General features: G+C 43.3%; 2 protein-coding genes across 7 annotated transcripts; both read right to left on the bottom strand.

Moving 5' to 3' along the window:
• Positions 1-1,896: 1,896 nt before the first annotated feature.
• LOC121540263 (tetratricopeptide repeat protein 14-like) lies at positions 1,897-14,408 on the bottom strand. 6 transcript variants are annotated; one of them, XM_041849000.1, is made up of 13 exons: positions 14,281-14,408; positions 13,888-14,073; positions 13,637-13,761; positions 13,359-13,558; positions 13,179-13,263; positions 12,934-13,063; positions 12,684-12,839; positions 12,497-12,568; positions 4,594-4,713; positions 4,283-4,405; positions 4,062-4,179; positions 3,414-3,520; positions 1,897-3,234 (listed from the first exon to the last, which is right to left on the bottom strand). In XM_041849000.1, the coding sequence occupies exons 2-13, from the start codon at positions 14,019-14,021 to the stop codon at positions 2,337-2,339; spliced, it is 2,268 nt and encodes a 755-aa protein (XP_041704934.1). In that variant the 5' UTR covers positions 14,022-14,073; positions 14,281-14,408; the 3' UTR covers positions 1,897-2,336. The 6 variants fall into 6 exon arrangements, with proteins under 6 accessions (XP_041704934.1, XP_041704935.1, XP_041704936.1 ...); XM_041849002.1 differs by having other exon boundaries at positions 3,099-3,234; positions 3,414-3,501; XM_041849003.1 differs by having other exon boundaries at positions 3,099-3,234; positions 3,414-3,498.
• A 3,454-nt stretch (positions 14,409-17,862) lies between these two features.
• LOC121540264 lies at positions 17,863-23,425 on the bottom strand. The gene is made up of 11 exons (XM_041849006.2): positions 22,269-23,425; positions 21,852-22,088; positions 21,354-21,674; positions 21,058-21,192; positions 20,902-20,945; positions 20,645-20,735; positions 20,359-20,573; positions 19,968-20,232; positions 19,721-19,866; positions 19,077-19,321; positions 17,863-18,854 (listed from the first exon to the last, which is right to left on the bottom strand). Exons 1-11 carry the CDS (start codon positions 22,365-22,367, stop codon positions 18,526-18,528), a joined length of 2,127 nt encoding a protein of 708 aa, XP_041704940.1. The 5' UTR covers positions 22,368-23,425; the 3' UTR covers positions 17,863-18,525.
• Between the last annotated feature and the right edge of the window lie 474 nt (positions 23,426-23,899).

The raw sequence follows: 23,899 nt of genomic DNA, 5'->3' as shown, positions 1-23,899 counted from the left end.
ATGTGCTTCTTCTTGAGCCACTCCTTTGTTGCCTTGGCCGTGTGTTTCGGGTCATCGTCATGCTGGAATACCCATCCACGACCCATTTTCAATGCCCTGGCTGAGGGAAGGAGGTTCTCACCCAAGATTTGACAGTACATGGCCCCGTCCATCGTCCCTTTGATGCAGTGAAGTTGTCCTGTCCCCTTAACAGAAAAACACCCCCAAAGCATAATGTTTCCACCTCCATGTTTGACGGTGGGGATGATGTTCTTGGGGTCATAGGCAGCATTCCTCCTCCTCCAAACACGGCGAGTTGATTTGATGCCAAAGACCTCGATTTTGGTCGCATCTGACCACAACACTTCCACCCAGTTCTCCTCTGAATCATTCAGATGTTCATTGGCAAATTTCAGACAGGCATGTATATGTGCTTTCTTGAGCAGGGGGACCTTGCGGGCACTGCAGGATTTCAATCCTTCACAGCGTAGTGTGTTACCAATTGTTTTGTTGGTGACTATGGTCCCAGCTGCCTTGAGATCATTGACAATATCCTCCCATGAAGTTCTGGGCTGATTCCTCACCGTTCTCATGATCATTGCAACTCCACGAGGTGAGATCTTGCATGGAGCCCCAGGCCGAGGGAGATTGACAGTTATTTTGTGTTTCTTCCATTTGCGAATAATCACACCTACTGTTGTCACCTTCTCACCAAGCTGCTTGGCGATGGTCTTGTAGCCCATTCCAGCCTTGTGTAGGTCTACAATCTTGTCCCTGACATCCTTGGAGAGCTCTTTGGTCTTGGCCATGGTGGAGAGTTTGGAATCTGATTGATTGATTGCTTCTGTGGACAGGTGTCTTTTATACAGGTAACAAACTGAGATTAGGAGCACTCCCTTTAAGAGTGTGCTCCTAATCTCAGCTCGTTACCTGTATAAAAGACACCTGGGAGCCAGAAATCTTTCTGATTGAGAGGGGGTCAAATACTTATTTCCCTCATTAAAATGCAAATCAATTAATAACATGCGTTTTTCTGGATTTTGTTGTTGTTATTCTGTCTCTCACTGTTCAAATAAACCTACCAATAAAATTATAGACTGGTCATTTCTTTGTCAGTGGGCAAATGTACAAAATCAGCAGGGGATCAAATACTTTTTCCCCTCACTGTACCCCAAAAAACTACTTAAGTAAAAATACTTTAAAGTACTACTTAAGTACTTTACACCACTGGAAAACAGTAATGTGAGATAAAAGGTTATGACATTTAACACAATGGGATTGGGGAGAAAATAGGTGTGGGCAACTGCCAGGACCCTGCATACACATAATATGTTATTCTGATCAAAGGAGTGCACCCTATTGGAATAAAAGAGAAGTCCACCCAGCATAGATTTTTTTTTTTTTAACACCTCAGAGTAAACAGTGGATAACGTGATTAGTGTTAAAGGGACCAGTTTATTAAGACATACTAAAGCATTTAAGAGTGACAGATTTGACAGACTAAATAGCTATGCCTGTGAATTAGTGAGTAATCACTTGTAACAAGATGAACTAAAAACATTTAACTGATGTGCAGTATGATGGAGGAAGACATTTAAATTAAGCTGTAAATAACCCACTTTGGCTGTTTGCATTAAAGTTGTGCTCTTTGCAAGGATGCTGTGTCTAGTTAAATCATGCAATTTGACATAAAATAGCTTACCAAGCAGCCATTGGGTTTAAGTTCAATATCTCAACACTGAAGTGAGAGAAGAAATTTAACAGTAAGAGATCCAGACAAGGCTAATACAACAGTATCTTGAAGAGCATTAGCCATAGCACAAAATGTTATAAGCAAACTTCTGATACTAAGTTGGACTAACACAAAATAACCACGTTGATGCTTAAACCAAACAAATCAGGCTTGGACATTTTGGGCAAAGCTCATAGGAGATTTATTGAAAAAGATACACACATGGAAATGTGACATTTCAGTCATTAAATGACATCTTCCAATCTACTACCAGCAAATAGAAAATAATGGCACATTTCTTTCTCAATAGATCTGATTTATGAGTTTCCTGATGGTACTTGGTAATACAGAGTTCATTGTACTAAGAGGAAAATATACAATTATTCAAAGGAAATACATTTTCAAGCTGCAAGCCAAAAGCTGACATCTTAACTGGTATTTCATTTGCTTTCTGCCACATAAAAAAAAACCATGTCCTTTCATAGAAAATGTAATCTCATAATATTAAGGCAGTAGTTTGATATTGCCAACGCTAAATTATGACAGCTTTGGTCACTAGAACTTTGTCCAACATTAGTTTATCGTTTTTATGACATAAGATAAAAGCAACTTGGAAAAGCTGAATTCACTTTTTCGGCTTGACACATTTCTCCTTCTCAAACTGGGCTATCTGGCTGAAGAGATCTAGGAGATTAGTTGGCAGCTCTTTTTTCTGATTTCCTTCTGCGGATGATCCATTACCATTCCGAGTGGTGTCAGTGGAAGACCTGTAATCTCCATCAGACCTTCGGGTGCCCCTATTCAGCCCTTTCTTATCACCTCGCTCGGTGCTACCATACTTCCCACTATCTGATCGCCTGGAAGTGGATATGTGGGACTGTGATGGGAGGTCGTTGGCGTACTGGTCAGATTTGCGGGAATGCTCTGAGCCGGCAGATGAGGAGGACATTCTTCTGTGTTTGACTTTCCCCAATGAGCTGGGAACGTCTTGTGGGCCACTTTGAAGCTCCTGGCCCTGGCTCTTCCTCTGGCCCCTGGAGCCTTCCCTCTCCCTCTCATTCACATCTCCATCACTGGTCTTCTCACCACAGACACCTTTTCCCTTGCTGCCCTCAGCTCGCTGAGGAGAGGCGTCAAAAGGGTCATCTTCAAACCTGCTGTTGTCCGGAGCGTCAGTGGACACTGATGATAAAGAGTGGTACGAGTGGTTCCTGCCCTTGCTGCGGGGCTGACTGTACTCTTCAGTCCTCTCTGGCCCCTCAAACGGCCTGACGACACTAGATTTCTGATCCAGGAAGGAGGCGGAGGTGTTGGGCGGGGCAGGGTACCACTCCTCCTCTTCATCAGCCACACTCCTGTTGTCCCTGGATGAAACCCTCTGCTGGTGTTTCTTCCCTCGAGATGACCGTCTGTGTTTACGATTCTTTTTCTTTGACTTCCTGCGACCCGAGGAGGATCGGTCGGAAGAAGAGGAGGAGGAAGATGACGTTGATGAGGAGGATCTCTTCCGTTTCTTTTTCATTCTAGAGGGAGTTATAGCAGACAAACTATGTAGCTACATATGAAATAGGTGATCAACTTAAATGATGAATTATAATATTTCGGCAAATTAAATTACGTGTATGTATTTTGTTTTATAAGACAACCGATGGAGTTGACAGTTTACCAGGTTACCTTTCTGACAGATTGGTATGGGATGTACCTTTTTTCTTCTTTTAAGATCTTACGCAATTTTTCTGCACTTGTCTCCACGTTCTTAGCTTTTTCCACTTCCTTTGCAGCTGCCTCTTCTCTCAGTTTGAGGGATTTCTTTAAAGCAGTCCATTTTCACAGTAAAATTTTACCAGTTTTCAAGAGATTAGAAAAGTATAAGGGAGGAAACCAGGAATGTGAAAAGCATTCCATCAATTAATTTGAATGGATAAGGACAATGGGAAAATGGCATATACACAGACATGTTAACCATAGCATGATCCAGAATTCACAATTACAAGCAGAGAACAAAATGTAAATTTTTCCAGGTGGACAAAAAGGGTTTACATTTACCGCATTGAGACCAGGTCCAGCGTAGCAACCATTTTCATTCCAGTTGTAAGGTTGTTTGTTCCCCCAATAGACAAGCGACAATCAAGGCAGTTGGGTAGAGTCAAAGGGCAGGATCCCAGATCAGAGAAGCACACAAAACACTTAAATCAGTATTACAAGGTCCCTGTGTGTTACTCCAAACACACAAACGACACAGAACTGAAATTTTCACTGGCCCTTTTCCCCAAAATGTTCATAGTTCACAATGTTCAATGATCAGTCATATGAGGAATAGTTGGCATTCCCATGGAATGTTCCAGCTCACCTGGATAAGCAGCTCTATTTTTTGCAATGCTTCCTTGGCATCCTGGAAGGAGTCGTCTAAGGTCAGGGCTTTTCTGTAAAGGCCTTCAGCTGTGACTAGCTTTTCTTCCTCCTCCAGTCTAACAGAATTAAAAAAGTTTTTTTCAGAGGAAGGGTTGTCTCTTAGAAATCACTTCAGTGCACACAGGATAATGCAGGAAGTAGGGAAACATTCCTACTTACTGGCCACCTCGCTCAACCAGGGTTTGGCATAGGTATTTCTTTGCATTTCTGTGGGTTGGGCAGCTTTCCAATGCCAGCTCAAAGTCAGTTATTGCCTTCAGCAAACTCCCTTTGTTAGCATACCTGGGAAATATCAAATGGCAAGTTTATATTAGCTGTAGGACCACAACTACATTTTATGCGACAATTCAACAACATCCCGTTTCAAAAACCTGTGGTCAACAGAAATACCTAGCAGAGTGGCTGGGAGTGCTGACTATTAAATTGTTAATAATCGACCACATTATCAATAAAATAAGATGGCTACTCACAGTGCACCACGTGCCACAAGTGCTTCCACATTATTAGTGTCGATCTCTAAGGCCTTGTTATATTCATTCATTGCTTCGACATGGCGGCCAGATTTGAAGTGGTCCACACCAACCCTTACACTGTAGCGCAGACATTTTGACAAAACAAAGAAAGATCAGGAGCAGTTCATTAATTCTGTAAACATTAGGCTAGCACAGATTTAGTGACATGCTGCTGCATTTTCTCCAAATGTCAACATCAAATCTTATTTGTCACATGCGCCGAATACAACAGGTGTAGACCTCACAGTGAAATGCTTACTTACAAGCCCTTAACCAACAACGCAGTTTAAGAAAGAATACCAACAACAACAACAAAAAAAGCAGAAGTAACAAATAACTCAAGAGCAGCAGTAAAATAACAATAGCAAGGCTATATACAGGGGGTACCGATACCGAGTCAATGTGCGGGGGCACCGGTTAGTCGAGGTAATTGAGGTAATACAGTGGGGAAAAAAAGTATTTAGTCAGCCACCAGTTGTGCAAGTTCTCCCACTTAAAAAGATGAGAGAGGCCTGTAATTTTCCTCAGAGGTACACGTCAACTATGACAGACAAAATGAGAAAAAAAAATCCAGAAAATCACATTGTAGGATTTCTTATGAATTTATTTGCAAATTATGGTGGAAAATAAGTATTTGGTCAATAACAAAAGTTTCTCAATACTTTGTTATATACCCTTTGTTGGCAATGACACAGGTCAAACGTTTTCTGTAAGTCTTCACAAGGTTTTCACACACTGTTGCTGGTATTTTGGCCCATTCCTCCATGCAGATCTCCTCTAGAGCAGTGATGTTTTGGGGCTGTCGCTGGGCAACACAGACTTTCAACTCCCTCCAAAGATTTTCTATGGGGTTGAGATCTGGAGACTGGCTAGGCCACTCCAGGACCTTGAAATGCTTCTTACGAAGCCACTCATTCGTTGCCCGGGCGGTGTGTTTGGGATCATTGTCATGCTGAAAGACCCAGCCACGTTTCATCTTCAATGCCCTTGCTGATGGAAGGAGGTTTTCACTCAAAATCTCACGATACATGGCCCCATTCATTCTTTCATTTACACGGATCAGTCGTCCTGGTCCCTTTGCAGAAAAACAGCCCCAAAGCATGATGTTTCCACCCCCATGCATCACAGTAGGTATGGATGCAACTCAGCATTCTTTATCCTCCAAACACGACAAGTTGAGTTTTTACCAAAAAGTTATATTTTGGTTTCATCTGACCATATGACATTCTCCCCAATCCTCTTCTGGATCATCCAAATGCACTCTAGCAAACTTCAGATGGGCCTGGACATGTACTGGCTTAAGCAGGGGGACACGTCTGCACTGCAGGATTTGAGTCCCTGGCGGCGTAGTGTGTTACTGATGGTAGGCTTTGTTACTTTGGTCCCAGCTCTCTGCAGGTCATTCACTAGGTCCCCCCGTGTGGTTCTGGGATTTTTGCTCACCGTTCTTGTGATCATTTTGACCCCACGGGTGAGATCTTGCGTGGCGCCCCCAGATCGAGGGAGATTATCAGTGGTCTTGTATGTCTTCCATTTCCTAATAATTGCTCCCACAGTTGATTTATTCAAACCAAGCTGCTTACCTATTGCAGATTCAGTCTTCCCAGACTGGTGCAGGTCTACAATTTTGTTTCTGGTGTCCTTTGACAGCTCTTTGGTCTTGGCCATAGTGGAGTTTGTAGTGTGACTGTTTGAGGTTGTGGACAGGTGTCTTTTATACTGATAACAAGTTCAAACAGGTGCCATTAATACAGGTAACGAGTGGAGGACAGAGGAGCCTCTTAAAGAAGAAGTTACAGGTCTGTGAGAGCCAGAAATCTTGCTTGTTTGTAGGTGACCAAATACTTATTTTCCACCATCATTTGCAATTAAATTCATTAAAAATCCTACAATGTGATTTTCTGGATTTTTTTTCCTCAATTTGTCTGTCATAGTTGACGTGTACCTATGATGAAAATTACAGGCCTCTCTCATCTTTTTAAGTGGGAGAACTTGCACAATTGGTGGCTGACTAAATACTTTTTTTCCCCACTGTATGTACACTACCGTTCAAAAAATGTCCTTGTTTTCGAAAGATAAGCAATTTCTTTGTCCATTAAAATAACATCAAATTGATCAGAAATACAGGGTAGACATTGTTAATGTTGTAAATGGCTATTGTGGGTTCGATTACAGGCTCAAAATGGCCAGAAACAAATAACTTTCTTCTGAAGGCTATTCCATGCGTGAAATTGCCAAGAAACTGAAGATCTCGTACAACGCTGTGTACTACTCCCTTCACAGAACAGCGCAAACTGGCTCTAACCAGAATAGAAAGAGGAGTGGGAGGCCCCGGTGCACAACTGAGCAAGAGGACAAATACATTAGTGTCTCTAGCTTGAGAAACAGACACCTCACAGGTCCTCAAATTGGCAGCTTCATTAAATAGTACCCCCAAAACACCAGTCTCAACGTCAACAGTGAAGAGGTGACTCTGGGATGCTGACCTTCTAGGCAGAGTTGCAAAGAAAAAGCCATATCTCAGACTGGCCAATAAAAATAAAAGATTAAGATGGGCAAAAGAACACAGACACTGGACAGAGGAAGATTGGGAGAAACAAAGTGTTATGGACAGACAAATCGAAGTTTGAGGTGTTCGGATCACAAAGAAGAACATTTGTGAGACGCAGACCAAATGAAAAGATGCTGGAGGAGTGCTTGATGCCATCTGTCAAGCGTGGTGGAGGCAATGTGATGGTCTGGGGGTTCTTTGGTGGTGGTAAAGTGGGAGATTTGTACAGGGTAAAAGGGATCTTGAAGAAGGAAGGCTATCACTCCATTTTGCAACGCCATGCCATACCCTGTGGACGGCTCTTGATTGGAGTCAATTTCCTCCTACAACAGGACAATGACCCAAAGCACAGCTCCAAACTGGGCAAGAACTATTTAGGGAAGAAGCAGTCAGCTGGTATTTGGTCTATAATGGAGTGGCCAGCACAGTCACCGGATCTCAACCCTATTGAGCTGTTGTGAGAGCAGCTTGACCGTATGGTACGTAAGAAGTGCCCATCAAGCCAACCCAACTTGTGGGAGGTGCTTCAGGAAGCATGGGGTGAAATCTCTTCAGATGACCTCAACAAATTGACAACTAGAATGCCAAAGGTCTGCAAGGCTGTAATTGCTGCAAATGGAGGATTCTTTGACGAAAGCAAAGTTTGAAGGACACAAAAATAATTATTTCTAACCTTGTCAATGACTACATTTCCTATTCAAACTCATTTCATGCATGTTTTCATGGAAAACAAGGACATTTCTAAGTGACCCCAAACTTTTGAACGTTAGTGTACATGTAGGTAGAGTTATTAAAGTGACTATGCATAGATAATTAACAGAGAGTAGCAGCAGCGTAAAAGAGAAGGGGGGTAGCTATTTATTAGATGTTCAGGAGTCTTATGGCTTGGGGGTAGAAGCGGTTTAGAAGCCTTTTGGACCTATACTTGGCGCTCCAGTACCGCTTGCCGTGGGGCAGCAGAGAGAACAGTCTATGACTAGGGTGGATGGAGTCTGACCATTTTTAGGGCCTTCTGACACTGCCTGGTATAGAGGTCCTGGATGGCAGGAAGCTTGGCCCCAGTGATGTACTGGGCCGTACGCACTACCCTCTGTAGTGCCTTGCGGTCGGAGGATGAGCAGTTGCCATACCAGGCAGTGATGCAACCAGTCAGGATGCTCTCGATGGTGCAGCTGTAGAACCTTTTGAGGATCTGAGGACCCATGCCAAATCTTTTCAGTCTCCTAAGGGGGAATAGGTTTTGTCGTGCCCTCTTAACTGTCTTGGTGTGTTTGGACCATGTTAGTTTGTTGGTGATGTGGACACCAAGAAACTTGACGCGCTCAACTTGCTGCACTACAGCCCTGTCGATGAGAATTGGGGCGTGCTCAGTCCTCACAATCATCTCCTTTGTCTTGATCACGTTGAGGGAGAGGTTGTTGTCCTGGCACCACACGGCCAGGTCTCTGACCTCCTCCCTATAGGCTGTCTCGTCGTTGTCGGTGATCAGGCCAACCACTGTTGTGTCGTCGGCAAACTTAATGATGGTGTTGGAGTCGTACCTGGCCATGCAGTCATGAGTGAACAGGAAGTACAGGAGGGGACTGAGCACGCACCCGAGGGGCCCCAGTGTTGAGGATCAGCATGGCGGATGTGTTGTTACCTACCCTTACCACCTGGGGCCGGCCCGTCAGGAAGTCCAGGATCCAGTTGCAGAGTGAGGTGTTTAGTCCCAGGGTCCTTAGCTTAGTGATTAGTCTTATCCAGGTGTGAAAGGGCAGTGTGGAGCGCAATAGAGATTGCGTAATATGTGGATATGTTGGGGCGGTATGCAAATTGTGGTGGGTCTAGGGTTTCTGGGATAATGGTGTTGATGTGAGCCATGACCAGCCTTTCAAAGGACTTCATAACTACAGAGGTGACTGCTACGGGTCGGTAATCATTTAGGCAGGTTACCTTAGTGTTCTTGGGCCCAGGGACTATGGTGGTCTGCTTGAAACATGTTGGTATTACAGACTCAGACAGGGAGAGGTTGGAAATGTCAGTGAAGACACTTGCCAGTTGGTCAGCGCATGGTCGGAGTACACGTCCTGGTAATCCGTCGAGCACTGCGGCCTTGTGAATGTTGACCTGTTTAAAAGGTCTTACTCACATCGGCTACGGAGAGCGTGATCACACAGTCGTCCGGAACAGCTGATGCTGTCATGCATGTTTCAGTGTTACTTGCCTCGAAGCGAGCATAGAAGTAATTTAGCTCATCTGGTAGGCTCGTGTCACTGGGCACTGTCGCGGCTGTGCTTCCCTTTGTAGTCTGTAATAGTTTGCAAGCCCTGCCACATCCGACGAGCGTCGGAGCCAGTGTAGTACGATTCGATCTTAGTCCTGTATTGACGCTTTGCCTGTTTGATGGTTCATCGGAGGGCATAGCAGGATTTCTTATAAGCTTCCGGGTTAGAGTTACGCTCTTTGAAAGCGGCAGCTCTGCCCTTTAGATCAGTGCGGATGTTGCCTGTAATCCATGGCTTCTGGTTGGGGTATGTACGTACAGTCACTGTGGGGATGACGTCATCGATGCACTTATTGATGAAGCCAGTGACTGATGTGGTGTACTCCTCAATGCCATCGGAAGAATCCTGGAACATATTCCAGTCTGTGCTAGCAAAACAGTCCTGTAGCTTAGCATCTGCTTCATCTGACCACTTTTTTATTGACGAGTCACTGGTGCTTCCTGCTTTAGTTTTTGCTTGTAAGCAGGAATCAGCAGGATAGAATTATTGTCAAATTTGCCAAATGGAGGGCGAGGGAACGCTTTGTATGCGGAGTAAAGGTGGTCTAGAGTTTTTTTCCCTCTGGTTGCACATTTAACATGCTGGTAGAAATTAGGTAAAACGGATTTACAGTATCTCACAAAAGTGAGTACACCCCTCACATTTTTGTAAATATTTGAGTATATCTTTTCATGTGACAACACTGAAGAAATGACAATTTGCTACAATGTAAAGTAGTGAGTGTACAGCTTGTATAACAGTGTACATTTGCTGTCCCCTCAAAATAACTCACACAGCCATTAATGTCTAAACCGCTGGCAACAAAAGTGAGTACACCCCTAAGAGAAAATGTCAAAATTGGGCCCATTTAGCCATTTTCCGTCCCTGGTGTTATGTGACTCGTTAGTGTTACAAGGTCTCAGGTGTGAATGGGGAGCAGGTGTTTTAGATCTGGTGTCGTCGCTCTCACACTGGTCACTGGAAGTTCAACATGGCACCTCATGGCAAAGAACTCTGAGGATCTGAAAAAAGAATTGTTGCTCTACATAAAGATTGCCTGGGCTATAAGATTGCCAAGACCCTGAAACTGAGCTGCAGCATGGTGGCCAAGACCATACAGCGGTTTAACAAGACAGGTTCCACTCAGAACAGGCCTCGCCATGGTCGACCAAAGAAGATGAGTGCACGTGCTCAGCGTCATATCCAGAGGTTGTCTTTGGGAAATAGATGTATGAGTGCTGCCAGCATTGCTGCAGAGGTTGAAGGGGTGGGGGGGACCATACGCCGCATCAAATTGGTCTGCATGGCTGCCGTCCCAGAAGGAAGCCTCTTCTAAAGATGATGCACAAGAAATCCCGCAAACAGTTTGCTGAAGACAAGCAGACTAAGGACATGGATTACTGGAACCATGTCCTGTGGTCTGATGAGACCAAGATAAACGTATTTGATTCAGATGGTGTCAAGCGTGTGTGGCGGCAACCAGGTGAGGAGTACAAAGACAAGTGTGTCTTGCCTACAGTCAAGCATGGTGGTGGGAGTGTCATAGTCTGGGGCTGCATGAGTGCTTCCGACACTGGGGAGCTACAGTTCATTGAGGGAACCATGAATGCCAACATGTACTGTGACATACTGAAGCAGAGGATGATCCCCTCCCTTCGGAGACTGGGCCGCAGGGCAGTATTCCAACATGATAACGACCCCAAACACACCTCCAAGACCACCACTGCCTTGCTAAAGAAGCTGAGGGTAAAGGTGATGGACTGGCCAAGCATGTCTCCAGACCTAAACCCTATTGAGCATCTGTGGGGCATCCTCAAACGGAAGGTGGAGGAGTGCAAGGTCTCTAACATCCACCAGCTCCGTGATGTCGTCATGGAGGAGTGGAAGAGGACTCCAGTGGCAACCTGTGAAGCTCTGGTGAACTCCATGCCCAAGAGGGTTAAGGCAGTGCTGGAAAATGGTGGCGGCCACACAAAATATTGACACTTTGGGCCCAATTTGGACATTTTCACTTAGGGGTGTACTCACTTTTGTTGCCAGCGGTATAGACATTAATGGCTGTGTGTTGAGTTATTTTGAGGGGACACTGTTATACAAGCTGTACACTCACTACTTTACATTGTAGCAAAGTGTAATTTCTTCAGTGTTGTCACATGAAAAGATATACTCAAATATTTACAAAAATGTGAGGGGTGTACTCACTTTTGTGAGATACTGTAAGTTTCCCTGCATTAAAGTCCCCGGCCACTAGGAGTGCCGCCTCTGGATGAGCGTTTTCCTGTTTGCTTATGGCCGTATAGAGCTTATTGAGTGCGGTCTTAGTGCCAGCATCAGTTTGTGGTTGTAAATAGACAACTACGAAGAATATAGATGAAAACTCTTGGTAGATAGAGGATCTCATGATAAGCTGTAGACCACACTATCTCAGGCGAGCAAAACCTCGAGACTTCCTTAGATATCGCGCACCAGCTGTTACAAATATACATAGACCGCCACCCCTTATCTTACCAGAGGCTGCTGTTCTATCCTGCCGATACAGTGTATAACCCGCCAGCTGTATGTTATTCATGTCGTCGTTCAGCCACGACTCGGTGAAACATAAGATATTACAGTTTTTAATGTCCCTTTGGTAGGATATACGTGCTTGTAGTTCGTCCACTTTATTATCAAGCGATTGTACATTGGCCAATAGTACAGATGGCAAAGGCAGATTAGCCACTCGTCGCCGGCTCGTTACAAGGCACCCCGATCTCCTTCCACGATATCTTTGTCTCTTTCTACTGTGAATGACAGGGTTGAGGGCCCTGTCGGGTGTCTAGAGCCAATCCCTCTCGTCCTACTCATTAAATACAAATTATTTGTCGAGTTCAAGGTGAGTAATCGCTGTTCTGATGTCCAGAAGCTCTTTTCGGTCACAAGAGACGGTAGCAGCAACATCATGTACAAAATAAGTTACAAACAATGGGGAAAAAACAAACAATAGCACGGCTGGTTAAGAACCCATAAAACGGCAGCCATCCCCTCTGGCACCAACATGCAAAAATAGTTAAAATGTCAGGAATACCATTTAAGGGCCCAGGATGCAGACTGCTTCTTTCGGATAGTTTTGGCAAAGTCCTCCTCAAGGAAATGTTTGCTGTAAAGAAGAGTCCCAACATACAGTCAAGTGCTGATAAAATGGGGCTACGGATATCAATTTCTGGCAAGCGTGTCTGCTGAAGAATGGCAAAACAACAAGTTTGTCTTCTCACCTCTGTAGCCCTCTCATGAGGGAGGGAGGCTGTGTGTCACTGACCCCAATCTTCCCCAGGAGATATTCCACGTTAGATGGGTTAGAGTAGCCAAGAGTACCCTCTAAAACCCTCTCATAGGTTTCAGTGTGGTCGTTTGCAACCCTCACACTGCGACTGGGTAAAACAATGAAAACAACACAATGAGCAAAGATTTAGCCTAAGTTCTAGCATACCTATTTTTCTGCCAACTAGAATACATCGGTCTTACCTGTATTGAAGTGGCAGATCATCTCTACTAAAAACTCCAAGCTTTAGGTTCATCAGATTTGGGGCGAGGGAGGAGGGCTGAAGTGAAATGGTTATCTTCTCATGGTATCGGTCAATGTCCTTCACTCCAGCTAAGAGCACAGCACATGGTATATGGGTCAGTTCGTTGACTTATGTTCATAATGCAGTTTTGTGATAAGTTATTTAAATGAACACAAAATTATTTAGTGTGCAATGTGCATTCACCTCTTATCAAATCGTTAATCTGATAGTATGATAGTGGATCATCATGATTGCCATTGGAAGGTACATCTCTAAGGGGACACAGGGCCTGAGGAGAGAAAGAAAGCAGAGAAAGAGGTTACCACTTACTCCCATTTCTTCAATAGAGAACACTGACCACCAGGCCGAAGCCACAACCTCTACCGTGAGCTCCAGATCCTCTATGTCTCGCTCTAGTCCACCTCCCATGCAGATCAGTGTTACAAAGAAGCCAAATTCCCTGATGGAGTTGATCCTGCCTATCACGATGTCCCCTCGCTCAATGTCCCTGTACAACAGATTCCTCCGTTCCTCAAACGACACCTCCATAAACTGCTCCAGAGGGGGCATGATGGCGTAGGGCTCTAGGAAAAGGATACAGTCATTAGTCCACACTCAAGACAATATGTTGGTTTACCTCTAAATTTCACAGTAACCGTTACCTTCTCCTTCCTCCTCTAACACATCATCCATAGGTGCACTAGACTTCCATGACGGTGCAAATAGGATGTCAGCTTTTCTAGCAACAAATTGCTCCACTACCGCATTGTCCTCCCCTCCATATTTCCTGTAGATTATAGTTTTAACATTATCAGTGCACCTGTCTGGAAATTTGCAGTTGACAGTGTTGGTGTAGGTGTTCCAGTAGCCTACATTTGGATTCAATACTGTATGTATTGTCCATTTAAATTACCTTTGATAGCTGGCCTTGGACAAGTCAGGTTCAATAGCTTTGAAATCTGGATTTTCACTTTGTTCACATTTGAGATGGGTAAACAGGCTTTGTCCATGGTGAGACAAAGTCTGCCTTAGTAAATCTCTATCCATTTTCAGTTATTGGCATCAGAATTTAGCCTGGTTAGCTAGTATGCATAACATCCTGTAACAGAACAACAATATGTTAGCATAATATCTAACTAGTAGCTAGCGAAGAAGAATCACAAATACAATTAAATTCAACGCAGCCAACCAGCCCAACGCCACGAGAGCAACATAGCTAGCCAGCTGTAAATATATGGCTCTGGCGCTAATTAGCTAGCTAACGTTAGTTGCTGCTGCCCTGTACCGCGGACAAAAAGCAGCTTACCGTGCCGTTGCAGATTTGTACAAAACATTTACACGAATTATTCACATAGCTAGTAGCTAGCTGTCCGTTAGCTATCTGACAGAAGCGTCTGTGGAAGCATTTTATGTCTCGAGCGTCCGGAACTTCAATTTTGTGTGTTACAGTTTATTTGTCCCAAGAGAAACAAAACCCTACTAGGAACCTTTTTTAATTCATAGGGGTGCCATAGACATATTTTGTAAACACCATTTTGTTGATAGTTCTGGATTTATCCTGTCCTTCCAGTCAAACAAAACATTCAGTAGACAGTTGCATCGTCTTGATGAGAGCCTCTTTTATCCATAGCAAAATGTTCTATAAATAGTTTTGGTTGGGGTTTCCTGTATGTAACACAACAGGTAACGAAGAAAATCTACACTGGTTAGCCTATCTACACTGTATGGGTGAATAGAGCCCCAAGTAACGAAGAAAATCTACACTGGTTAGCCTATCTATACTGTATGAGTGAATAGAGCCCCACAGTGGAGGTGTCAGAAAACCCATAAAACCCAGCAGTAAAACAAGGAAATGGTTCCAATCGTTTCTCCACCATTAATTTTTCCCATAGGGGATTTTAGAAACACTTAAAAAAGGGCTATGTATGCTTACCCTGGCGTGGCGTTTTATTAACCATGTAAATCTCTCTCGAACAAGGTAACTCATATCAATACTGAAACATCATCGGTGACCATTGCAACGTAATTGGTAACCATGGCAGCATCATCAGTAACCATTGCAAAGTCATCATCATTCACGGCAACATCATCACCAGCTACGGAAACACCATCGGTAACCATGGCAACATCACCTGCAACCATGACAACATCATCACCAACCGCAGAAACATCATTGCCCATCACGGCAACAACATCACCAACCACGGCAACATCATCACCAACCACGGAAATATCATCGCCCACCATGGCAACATCATCACCAACTACGGAAACAACATCGGTAACCATGGCAACATCATCCGTAACCATGACAACATCATCACCAACCGCAGAAACATCATTGCCCATCACGGCAACAACATCACCAACTACGGAAGCATCATCGGTAACTATTGTAACATTGTCAACTACCGCAGCAACATTACCAACCATGGCAACATCATCACCCACCACAGCAACATCATCACCAACTATAGAAACATAATCAGTAACCATGACAAAGTCATCATCATTTATGGCAACATCATCAGCAACCACAGAAACATCATACGTAACCATAGCAACACCATCGCCAATCACTTTAACTTCATCACCAACCACAGCAACATCAATCCAAACCATAGTGTCGTCATCGCCAACCCAAATCCTAACAACTCCAGCCTCAACAACCACTGCTCCAACATATCCAGTTCTAATACACACTACTCCGTATCAAGGTAGGTAATCATATTATACTGAACAAAAATATAAACGGAACATGCAACAATTTTAAAGATTTTACTGAGCTACAGTTCATATAAGGAAATCAGTCAATTGAAATAAATGCATTAGGCCTTAATCTATGGATTTTATGACTGACAATAAGATGACAAAAAAGAAGAAATGACTGGCAATACAAATATGCATCTGTTGGTCACAGATACCTTTAAAAAAAAAAAGGGTAGGGGCGTGAATCAGAAAACCAGTTAGTACCTGGTGTGACCATTTGCCTCATGTATTACGACACATCTCCTTCGCATAGTGTTGATCAGGCTAATGATTGTGGCCTGTGGAATGTTGTCCCACTCCTCTTCAACGGCTGTGCAAAGTTGCTGGATATTGGCGGGAATTGAAACACGCTGTTGTACACGTCGATCCAGAGCATCCCAAACATGGTCATTGGTTGACATGTCTGGTGGATATGCAGGCCATGGAAGAACTGGGACATTTTCAGCTTCCAGGAATTGTGTACAGATCCTTCCGTCATGGGGCTGTGCATTATCGTGCTGAAACATGAGGTGATGGCGGTGGATGAACGGCACGACAATGGGCCTCAGGATCTCGTCACAGTATCTCTGTGCATTCAAATTGCCATCAATAAAATGCAATTGTGTTTGTTGTCCGTAGCTTATGCCTGCCCATATAATAACCCCACCTCCACCATGGGGCTCTCTGTTCACAATGTTGACATCAGCAAACCGCTCGCCCACACAACACCATACACGCTGTCTGCCATCTGCCTGGTACAGTTGAAACTGATTAATCTGTGAAGAGCACACTTCTCCAACGTGCCAGTGGCCATCAAAGGTGAGCATTTGCCACTGAAGTCGGTTGCTACGCTGAACTGCAGTCAGGTCGAGACCCTGGTGAGGACGACGAGCACACAGATGAGCTTCCCTGAGGCTGTTTCTGACAGTTTGTGCAGAAATTCTTTGGTTGTTTAAACCCAGTTTCATCAGCTGTCCGAGTGGCTGGTCTCAGACGATCCCGCAGGTGAAGAAGCCGGATGTGGAGGTCCTGGGCTGGCATAGTTACACGTGGTCTGAGGTTGTGAGGTCGGTTGGACGTACTTGCCAAAATCTTATGGTAGAAAAATGAACATTCAATTCTCTGGTAACAGCTCTGGTGGACATTCCTGCAGTCAGCATGCCAATTTCATGCTCCAACAGAACTTGAGACCTCTGCAGCATTGTGTTGTGTGACAAAACTGCACATTTTAGAGTGGCCTTTTATTGTCCCCGGCACAAGGTGCACCTGTGTAATGAGTAACCCTGGATTGTAAACTGTCATGGTCAAAACATATTGATACAACAGTAGCTAAGATGGGAAGAAGTCTGTCAATAATAAAGCGCTGCCCTGCCTTCTTAACATCACTATCAGCAAGGCAGGTCTTACAGGCCCTAGTTTTGATGCACCTGGACTACTGTTCAGTCATGTGGTCAGGTGCCACAAAGAGGGACTTAGGAAAATTACAATTGGCTCAGAACAGGGCAGCATGGCTGGCCCTTAAATGTACACGGGGAGCTAACATTAATGATATGCATGTCAATCTCTGAATGCACCGAGCTGTCTGTTTAAACTACTAGCACACAGCTCGGACACCCACGCATACCCCACAAGACATGCCACCAGAAGTCTCTTCACAATCCCCAAGTCCAGAACAGACAATGGGAGGCGCACAGTACAACATAGAGCCATGAGTACATGGAACTCTATTCCACATCAGGTAACTGATGCAAGCAGTAGAATCAATAAAAATACAACTTATGGAACAGCGGGGACTGTGAAGAGGTACAGACACACGCCTACGCACACAAACGCTAGCACACGCACTCTACACACACGTATATTGTAATATTGTTGTATGGTGGGATTATACATTTTGTATTGTATATATGTAGTGGTGTAATAATGATATATGATGTACTGTTTTATCTTTTGTTTTATATGTAATGTTAGTGCCTTAACGTGTTTGGACTATAAATGATCATGCTGTTTAATCAGCTTCTTGATATGCCACACCTGTCAGGTGGATGGATTATCTTGGCAAAGGAGAAATGCTCACTGACAGTGATGTAAATAAGTTTTAGAGAAATACGCTTTTTGTGGGTATGGAACATTTCTGGCATCTTTTATTTCAGCTCATGAAACATGGGACCACTTTACATGTTGCGTTTATATTTTTGTTCAGTGTATAACATAATTGGAGGCTTTGGGAATCAAGCCCCCAAATACCTAGCATGGTCCCTGATCTGTTTGTGCCATCATGCCACTCCTTACATGCCAAACATGACAAGAAGTGGCAAGGAGTGGCATGATGGCACCAACAGACTGGTAACAGGCTTCCAAATACCCACTACTTGTATCAAAACTTGTGTAAATGTTAGGATTTTGTTCCTCACTGTCTTACTCTCTTCCACAGGCCTCACAAATGTTGCATATGCAACATTCAATATGTCCTCCTCTGTTAAACTAGACAATGAAACAGTCATCCAACTTATTAGAGGTATGTTTTTATTGTATTAATTGCTATGAGGCTTCCTGCCCTTAATTATATAAATAAATATAGGGAAAATAGATTTGTGTCAGTTTCCTCTGATTTCAGTTCTTCCAGCCTTGAGTGATTCAGTTCAATGTCATAAAAATTAACTGCATATCAGCACTTATCTTGCAATCTCATTCAGTACGTACCCATGGCTGAGAATCTCATTAGTAATGGAGAAAATTACAATTTGCAGAACAAATAAAATACCTAGACTGGTAAACCATGCATGATTGATTACCTCATCTATCAAACATTTTCAAGCTTCGATTCCTCCCACATTGTTTTTCGTTGGACTGATAATTGGCTCAAAGCAGAACTGTCAGCATAAATGTTTCCAAACCCTAAAGATTCTTGCAGTGCTCTTGTCAGCATGTCCTTCAACCCACCAGGACTGGCCACACCTCTGGGAAGGTGGAGCTCCAAAGTACAAGTAGAGGCATGTGGTAAACGGACACTGAACATTCCCTGGTCGTAGAATCTGATACAGAGATTTCTTAGGAATCCCAAAGGAGGGATCTGATCTGCCCCTGTGATGAAGGCCAGTAGATCCCCAAAGGACAAGGCAGTCCGGTGTTCTGTTGTGAATAGATGTAAGAACAGATAACATTTTATCAAAAAGCTGAGAATATATTAAACTTACATTTTAATGTACATACTTGTATTGATATGCTCAGAAATGAGTGAAAAACGTTTATAGTCATCTAGATCTATGTATGAACCTTGACGGAAATTAATTAATCCTCGAAATATTCAGTACAATGCAACAGATGTATCTAAGTAGAAAAGACCCAGCCTACCGTTGACCATGATGAGAAATCTCTCCCAGGAGGTGACAGTGGTCTCCTCAGCTTGTCTCAGGCCTATGGTTGATTCCAGAGGACTCCATGACACCTCAAACAGACTTTTGAACTGTTCCAGGGTGAGAGGGTGTTCTGTCCTGGTCATGACAGACATGAAGGCTGCAGAGTGGGCCTTGATGATATCCCACAGGCCACCACAGCTGTTCAGCCCCTCTGTGAACTGGGAGATCATGCTTGCCACCCTGCAAAAATAATTAATAAAGCAAGTTGTGATATCAACCAAACATATAGTTGCATCCCACATGATCGTAGGAGCAGATGAAAAGCAAGATGACCAAATGTTGAATAGGTGTTCAAAAAACATACAGATGTAGGATCTTCATTTGACCTATATTGGCACAGCAGAATAATTCTGCATCAACATTTGAACGTTTAGTCCATAATGTTGCTTGATCGGTGGTTAGGCCATCAGCTGGCAAAAAGTAGGCTACATGGAAAGTGCAATACTGTTAATATAACCGTGTGTTAGTATGGATTTTAAGTGAATGTATTCCTGCAGTGCAGGATAATTCACAGCAACAAAAGTGTGATCAAATTAAGATCCTACATATGTATGACCAATAAAAAAGATAATCTCCTACCTGTGATAAATGTAGTGCCTTAAAACCAAGGTGTAGATGGAGGGCATGTCTTTGATTTCAGCACTGTAAATATCAGGAATTCCACAGCCTGCAATCCACTCACACAGGTTTGGAGTCAATCTCTGGATGCTGGTGCAATTCTTGGCCTATAAAAAACAATCAATCACAAACCCAGAATAGGAACAGGGATTGAGTACACCAAAAGAAAGAAAAGGTTGGTGTGATTTGATTATGTCTTGTGTTGTACCTGCTGCAGTTTCATCTGTACATCCACATCAGAGATGTCCATCCAGCTGAAGTCTTCCAGGGGAGGGCTTTGGCCACACATGAGCTGGTAGAGGGACTGGTGTAGGCAGCATGGTCCAGGACCACCATGCAGCAGGGACCAGGCCACCATGACTCCTGCAGCATAGTACCTCCTCTCCTCCAGGGCAGCCTGGTCGTAGGCAAACAGCAGATGCCCCGGGCGACCCTCCAGGATACCGCTCTCCTGCAACTCTAACATGATGAGTCTAGAAAAGTGGAAACGATTGCATTAGGGCATGTCAAAGTGAAAAACAAAATAATTTCCTATTATTAAGGGGGCAACCATATATATTGTATAGTGTAAATGAAAAGGGAGAGCAGTAAGAACTCACCTGAAAAACTCTCTCAGAGGGCCGTCATAGTCATCAACTTCCTCTCCTAGGAAGTGGAAGAGAGGAGTTGTCTTGATGGAGAATGACTTCTTCCCCATCACCTTGAGCGCACTTCTGAAGATGTCTCTACGCCTCACATACATGTGTGTTTGGATGTCAGGCATTGAGTTTTGTTCTCTGTATGTTCGGAGGATGGTGACCAGGTCTGAAATGACCTAAAACATAAAAACTATCTCGTAAAGATACAGAATTCTACATGTTTTACCAAATGTTATACCAAGCATACCTCCTCATCCGCAGTGACAGGCAGGGGAGACTCTACACTTCTCTCCTCATCATCATCATCATCCTCATTGTCATCCACCAAGAAATCGTGACTAAATTAAAAACATTCAAGGGCATTAGAGCATTAGTTAAGTGAACAGTCAAGTGGTTTGTTATGAGTTCGCTTGAGATCATTTATACACAATAATGCCACGTTGAGTCATGAAAATAAATTGCATTGACATTGATAAAGATCCAGTTAGAATGTAATTTACATACCTGTTAATTACTGGTGCGCTGTTTGTTGGCCACTCACATTGTATCTATGGAATAACAAAAACAAAGAAAGACTTTATAAATGTTCCAATGATTGCACAGCAAATACATTTAATAAAATATCAATCACATTCATTATTTGAATTATTCTCCATTTACCTCAAAGCTCATGAAATCATAGTGACTGAGAATATAAAGGGGGCCATGCCCTGCTATCTGCAACACCTGTTCCCCACTCCAGGAGAACTGTGGTGGGGTGTCTGGAACAAACAGCACACGAGAGCCCTCCAGACACTGAAAAACACAGTTTACATATTAAATCAGAATGCAGGTAGGGACACAGAGACAAAAGTACTTAACGTACAGATGCACCATTGCGTAGTTGCGTTCCACAATCAATAGTGGTGCTATATCAGAGTTAGAATGCCAAGTGTTTGATCCTCCATTGTAATCACCTGAAGGTATGTGAAGGTGAATCTTTGTTCGCGTCCACTGAAGAAGCGGCTCTTGAACAGAGAGGCAAGGCGGCTCTCCATTTCATGAGGGAGCCAGGAGTTGTCTATGGTTATCCTAGCGATGAGGCCCATGGCAGCGAGCTCGTCCCTCTCCTGGCCTCTGGGGACACTGTGCCTGTCCTCCTGAGCCAGGTAGTGGCCTTGTGGCAGGCAGATCACGTCTTTAACCACCAAACCAGTCTTCCCTGGTGTGATTCTCCTCCATTTCAGTTTGCTTGGTCGGATTGGTTCTGGTGAGACTAGGACAACTGGTTCTGGTGTCTGAATAAAATGAATGAAATGTATCATACTCTAGATTTCTAAATTGAGTGTGTGATTCACAAATCAGCCGAGACATAAACATAGAAAATAATTGTAAATAAAATTGTACATTCCTTTGATTTATTTGCAGGCATGCAAATTAAAGGTAATAAATGACACAATGATCGGGGTCCTTACCCTGGACATGACAGAGGGGTCATCTGGTGTGATCTCCACCACATCACTTTCAGTCAAGCCTGAGGGTGGAAACACCTCCATTTCAATCTCAATGCTCTCAAAGGAGTTGTTTGTAATCCTTGGTATATATTCTTTCTCAATCTTTGCAGGTGTCACAGTCTCCCTCTGCTGTTTAGGTTGTTCCATATCCTCTTCCTCCAGCGGGAGCGGTACTAGGGGGTGTTCAGGTTGTTTACTCTATGGGAGAGAGAAACATGCACAGTAAGCATAATCTGGATGAAAATAGAAAAACACTGAAATGTAACTGAACCTAACCATGGTCAGACTCAGTAGTATGTTGACCTATAACACTGAATTATACAGAGGATCAGAGGTTGATTGTACCTGTTCAACGGCCTCAATGGCTGCGCTACCTACCATTGTCTCCTGTTGGTTTTGCGGAATTACTGCTATTGGCACAGCAAACGTGCCTATAACTGCAAACAGGTCCATCTCTATGTCCTCTGTCAAAATCATGACTGTAACAGATCCTCTCTCCTTCTGAGTTGCTTGTCCAAAGCATTCACCCACTTTATGCCTCTCCAGCTCTGAGTGATTGTTCCTGGGAAGGGTTATATTTGCATGAAAAGAGACAAAAGACAAGCATTGCACCACCCATCACCTTCTAAATTGAATCCATTCTCATTGATCTTGTGAGTGGAATTTCTTAAACCTTTCAAATGACCTTTGTGCTCTGGTCTGATTGATCAATATTTACGTTTCATCCTATTATAGAGCTTGTTCAGCTTCAGACATGTCTGAAAGCAAGGACATTGGTTAATTTTGACTCAACATGTCCAGTTCAAAATTAGCCTAAATCTATTAACATAATAACTTTCAATCTAAACAATCTAATTAAGAGCAACAGTAGGCCTACAAATGCCTACCTATCTTAAATTGTGTGTTATCTATTCTATTCAATTCAATTCTGTGAGAGGCCTCAATTCTGTGAGTCTGACTATTAATGAGAAAATAATTACTCAAATTGAGTAAGGATTTATGATGATCAGTCAAGCCAGTCCACACCCCAAGACAGCCAAAATGCCTTATTATAATGCACAATTCAGAAATACAATCCTTTGGAGACCACGAGGTTAGTGTTCCAAGAGATGTGTATGCCTTGCGAAAGACGCTAGGCATATCGTAATATTGACACAATCCTGTTCAATACAAATCGATAAAGGTACAGTATATCCGAGTGCACGTCTCCTCCTCTCTTCTCGCTACTGGCGCGCTTTGCGTTGGCTATATAAATAGAACCGAATCAAACAAATGACCCTTCATGAAATCCAAATATCTCGGTAGCCTATTCGTCTTTTGTTCCACGCTCTTCTGGCACACCCGTGCGTTTACCGGACCATGCTGACTTCCTGTTATGTTGTCATAAATTGTGCTCGGAAACTGTCTGTTATGTACCCATTCAATATGGAGCAGATCAAGCAAACCCGCACTGCAGAAGAAACACTTAATTTAGGCCTACTCTTGCGTTGAAATCAAAATCAGTTTACATTCAATAAATTAATAGCTGGCCTAATTTCATGGCACGCTTTGGGCCTCCATTATTTCCTTGCATTGTGGGATTGGTTTAATTGAGAATTGTAGGCTTCATGGAGCATTATATTTTGGACATTTTTGGACAAATGGGCAATTAGACAAATGGAGTACAATATAGTTCCATTTGAAACTTTAACAGAGACCATTTTCCTAACCTGTTTATTTGGAAAAGGAATAAAACACAATACATGAATATAAACCACAAATATATATATATATATATATATATATATATATATATATATATATATATTTAAATAAATGCATTAAAAACATCAAATTATGAGCTTGAACTGTAGTTTTACAAGGGGAGGACAATGCAGTGTTTTAATACCAGATTAAATGGCTTTTCTCACTGTTCCTGCCTCAAACACGCCAATGTCCAGTGTTATGATATACTGATGATTTGTCGCCACAGACGGTTTGTTTACGTTTCTATCGTTGTTGCTAGATGG

This window comes from Coregonus clupeaformis, chromosome 26 (assembly GCF_020615455.1).
Source record: "Coregonus clupeaformis isolate EN_2021a chromosome 26, ASM2061545v1, whole genome shotgun sequence".
NCBI lineage: Eukaryota > Metazoa > Chordata > Actinopteri > Salmoniformes > Salmonidae > Coregonus > Coregonus clupeaformis.
Note: the sequence above shows the minus strand (reverse complement) of the source record. Positions and strands in the feature narration are given on the sequence as shown.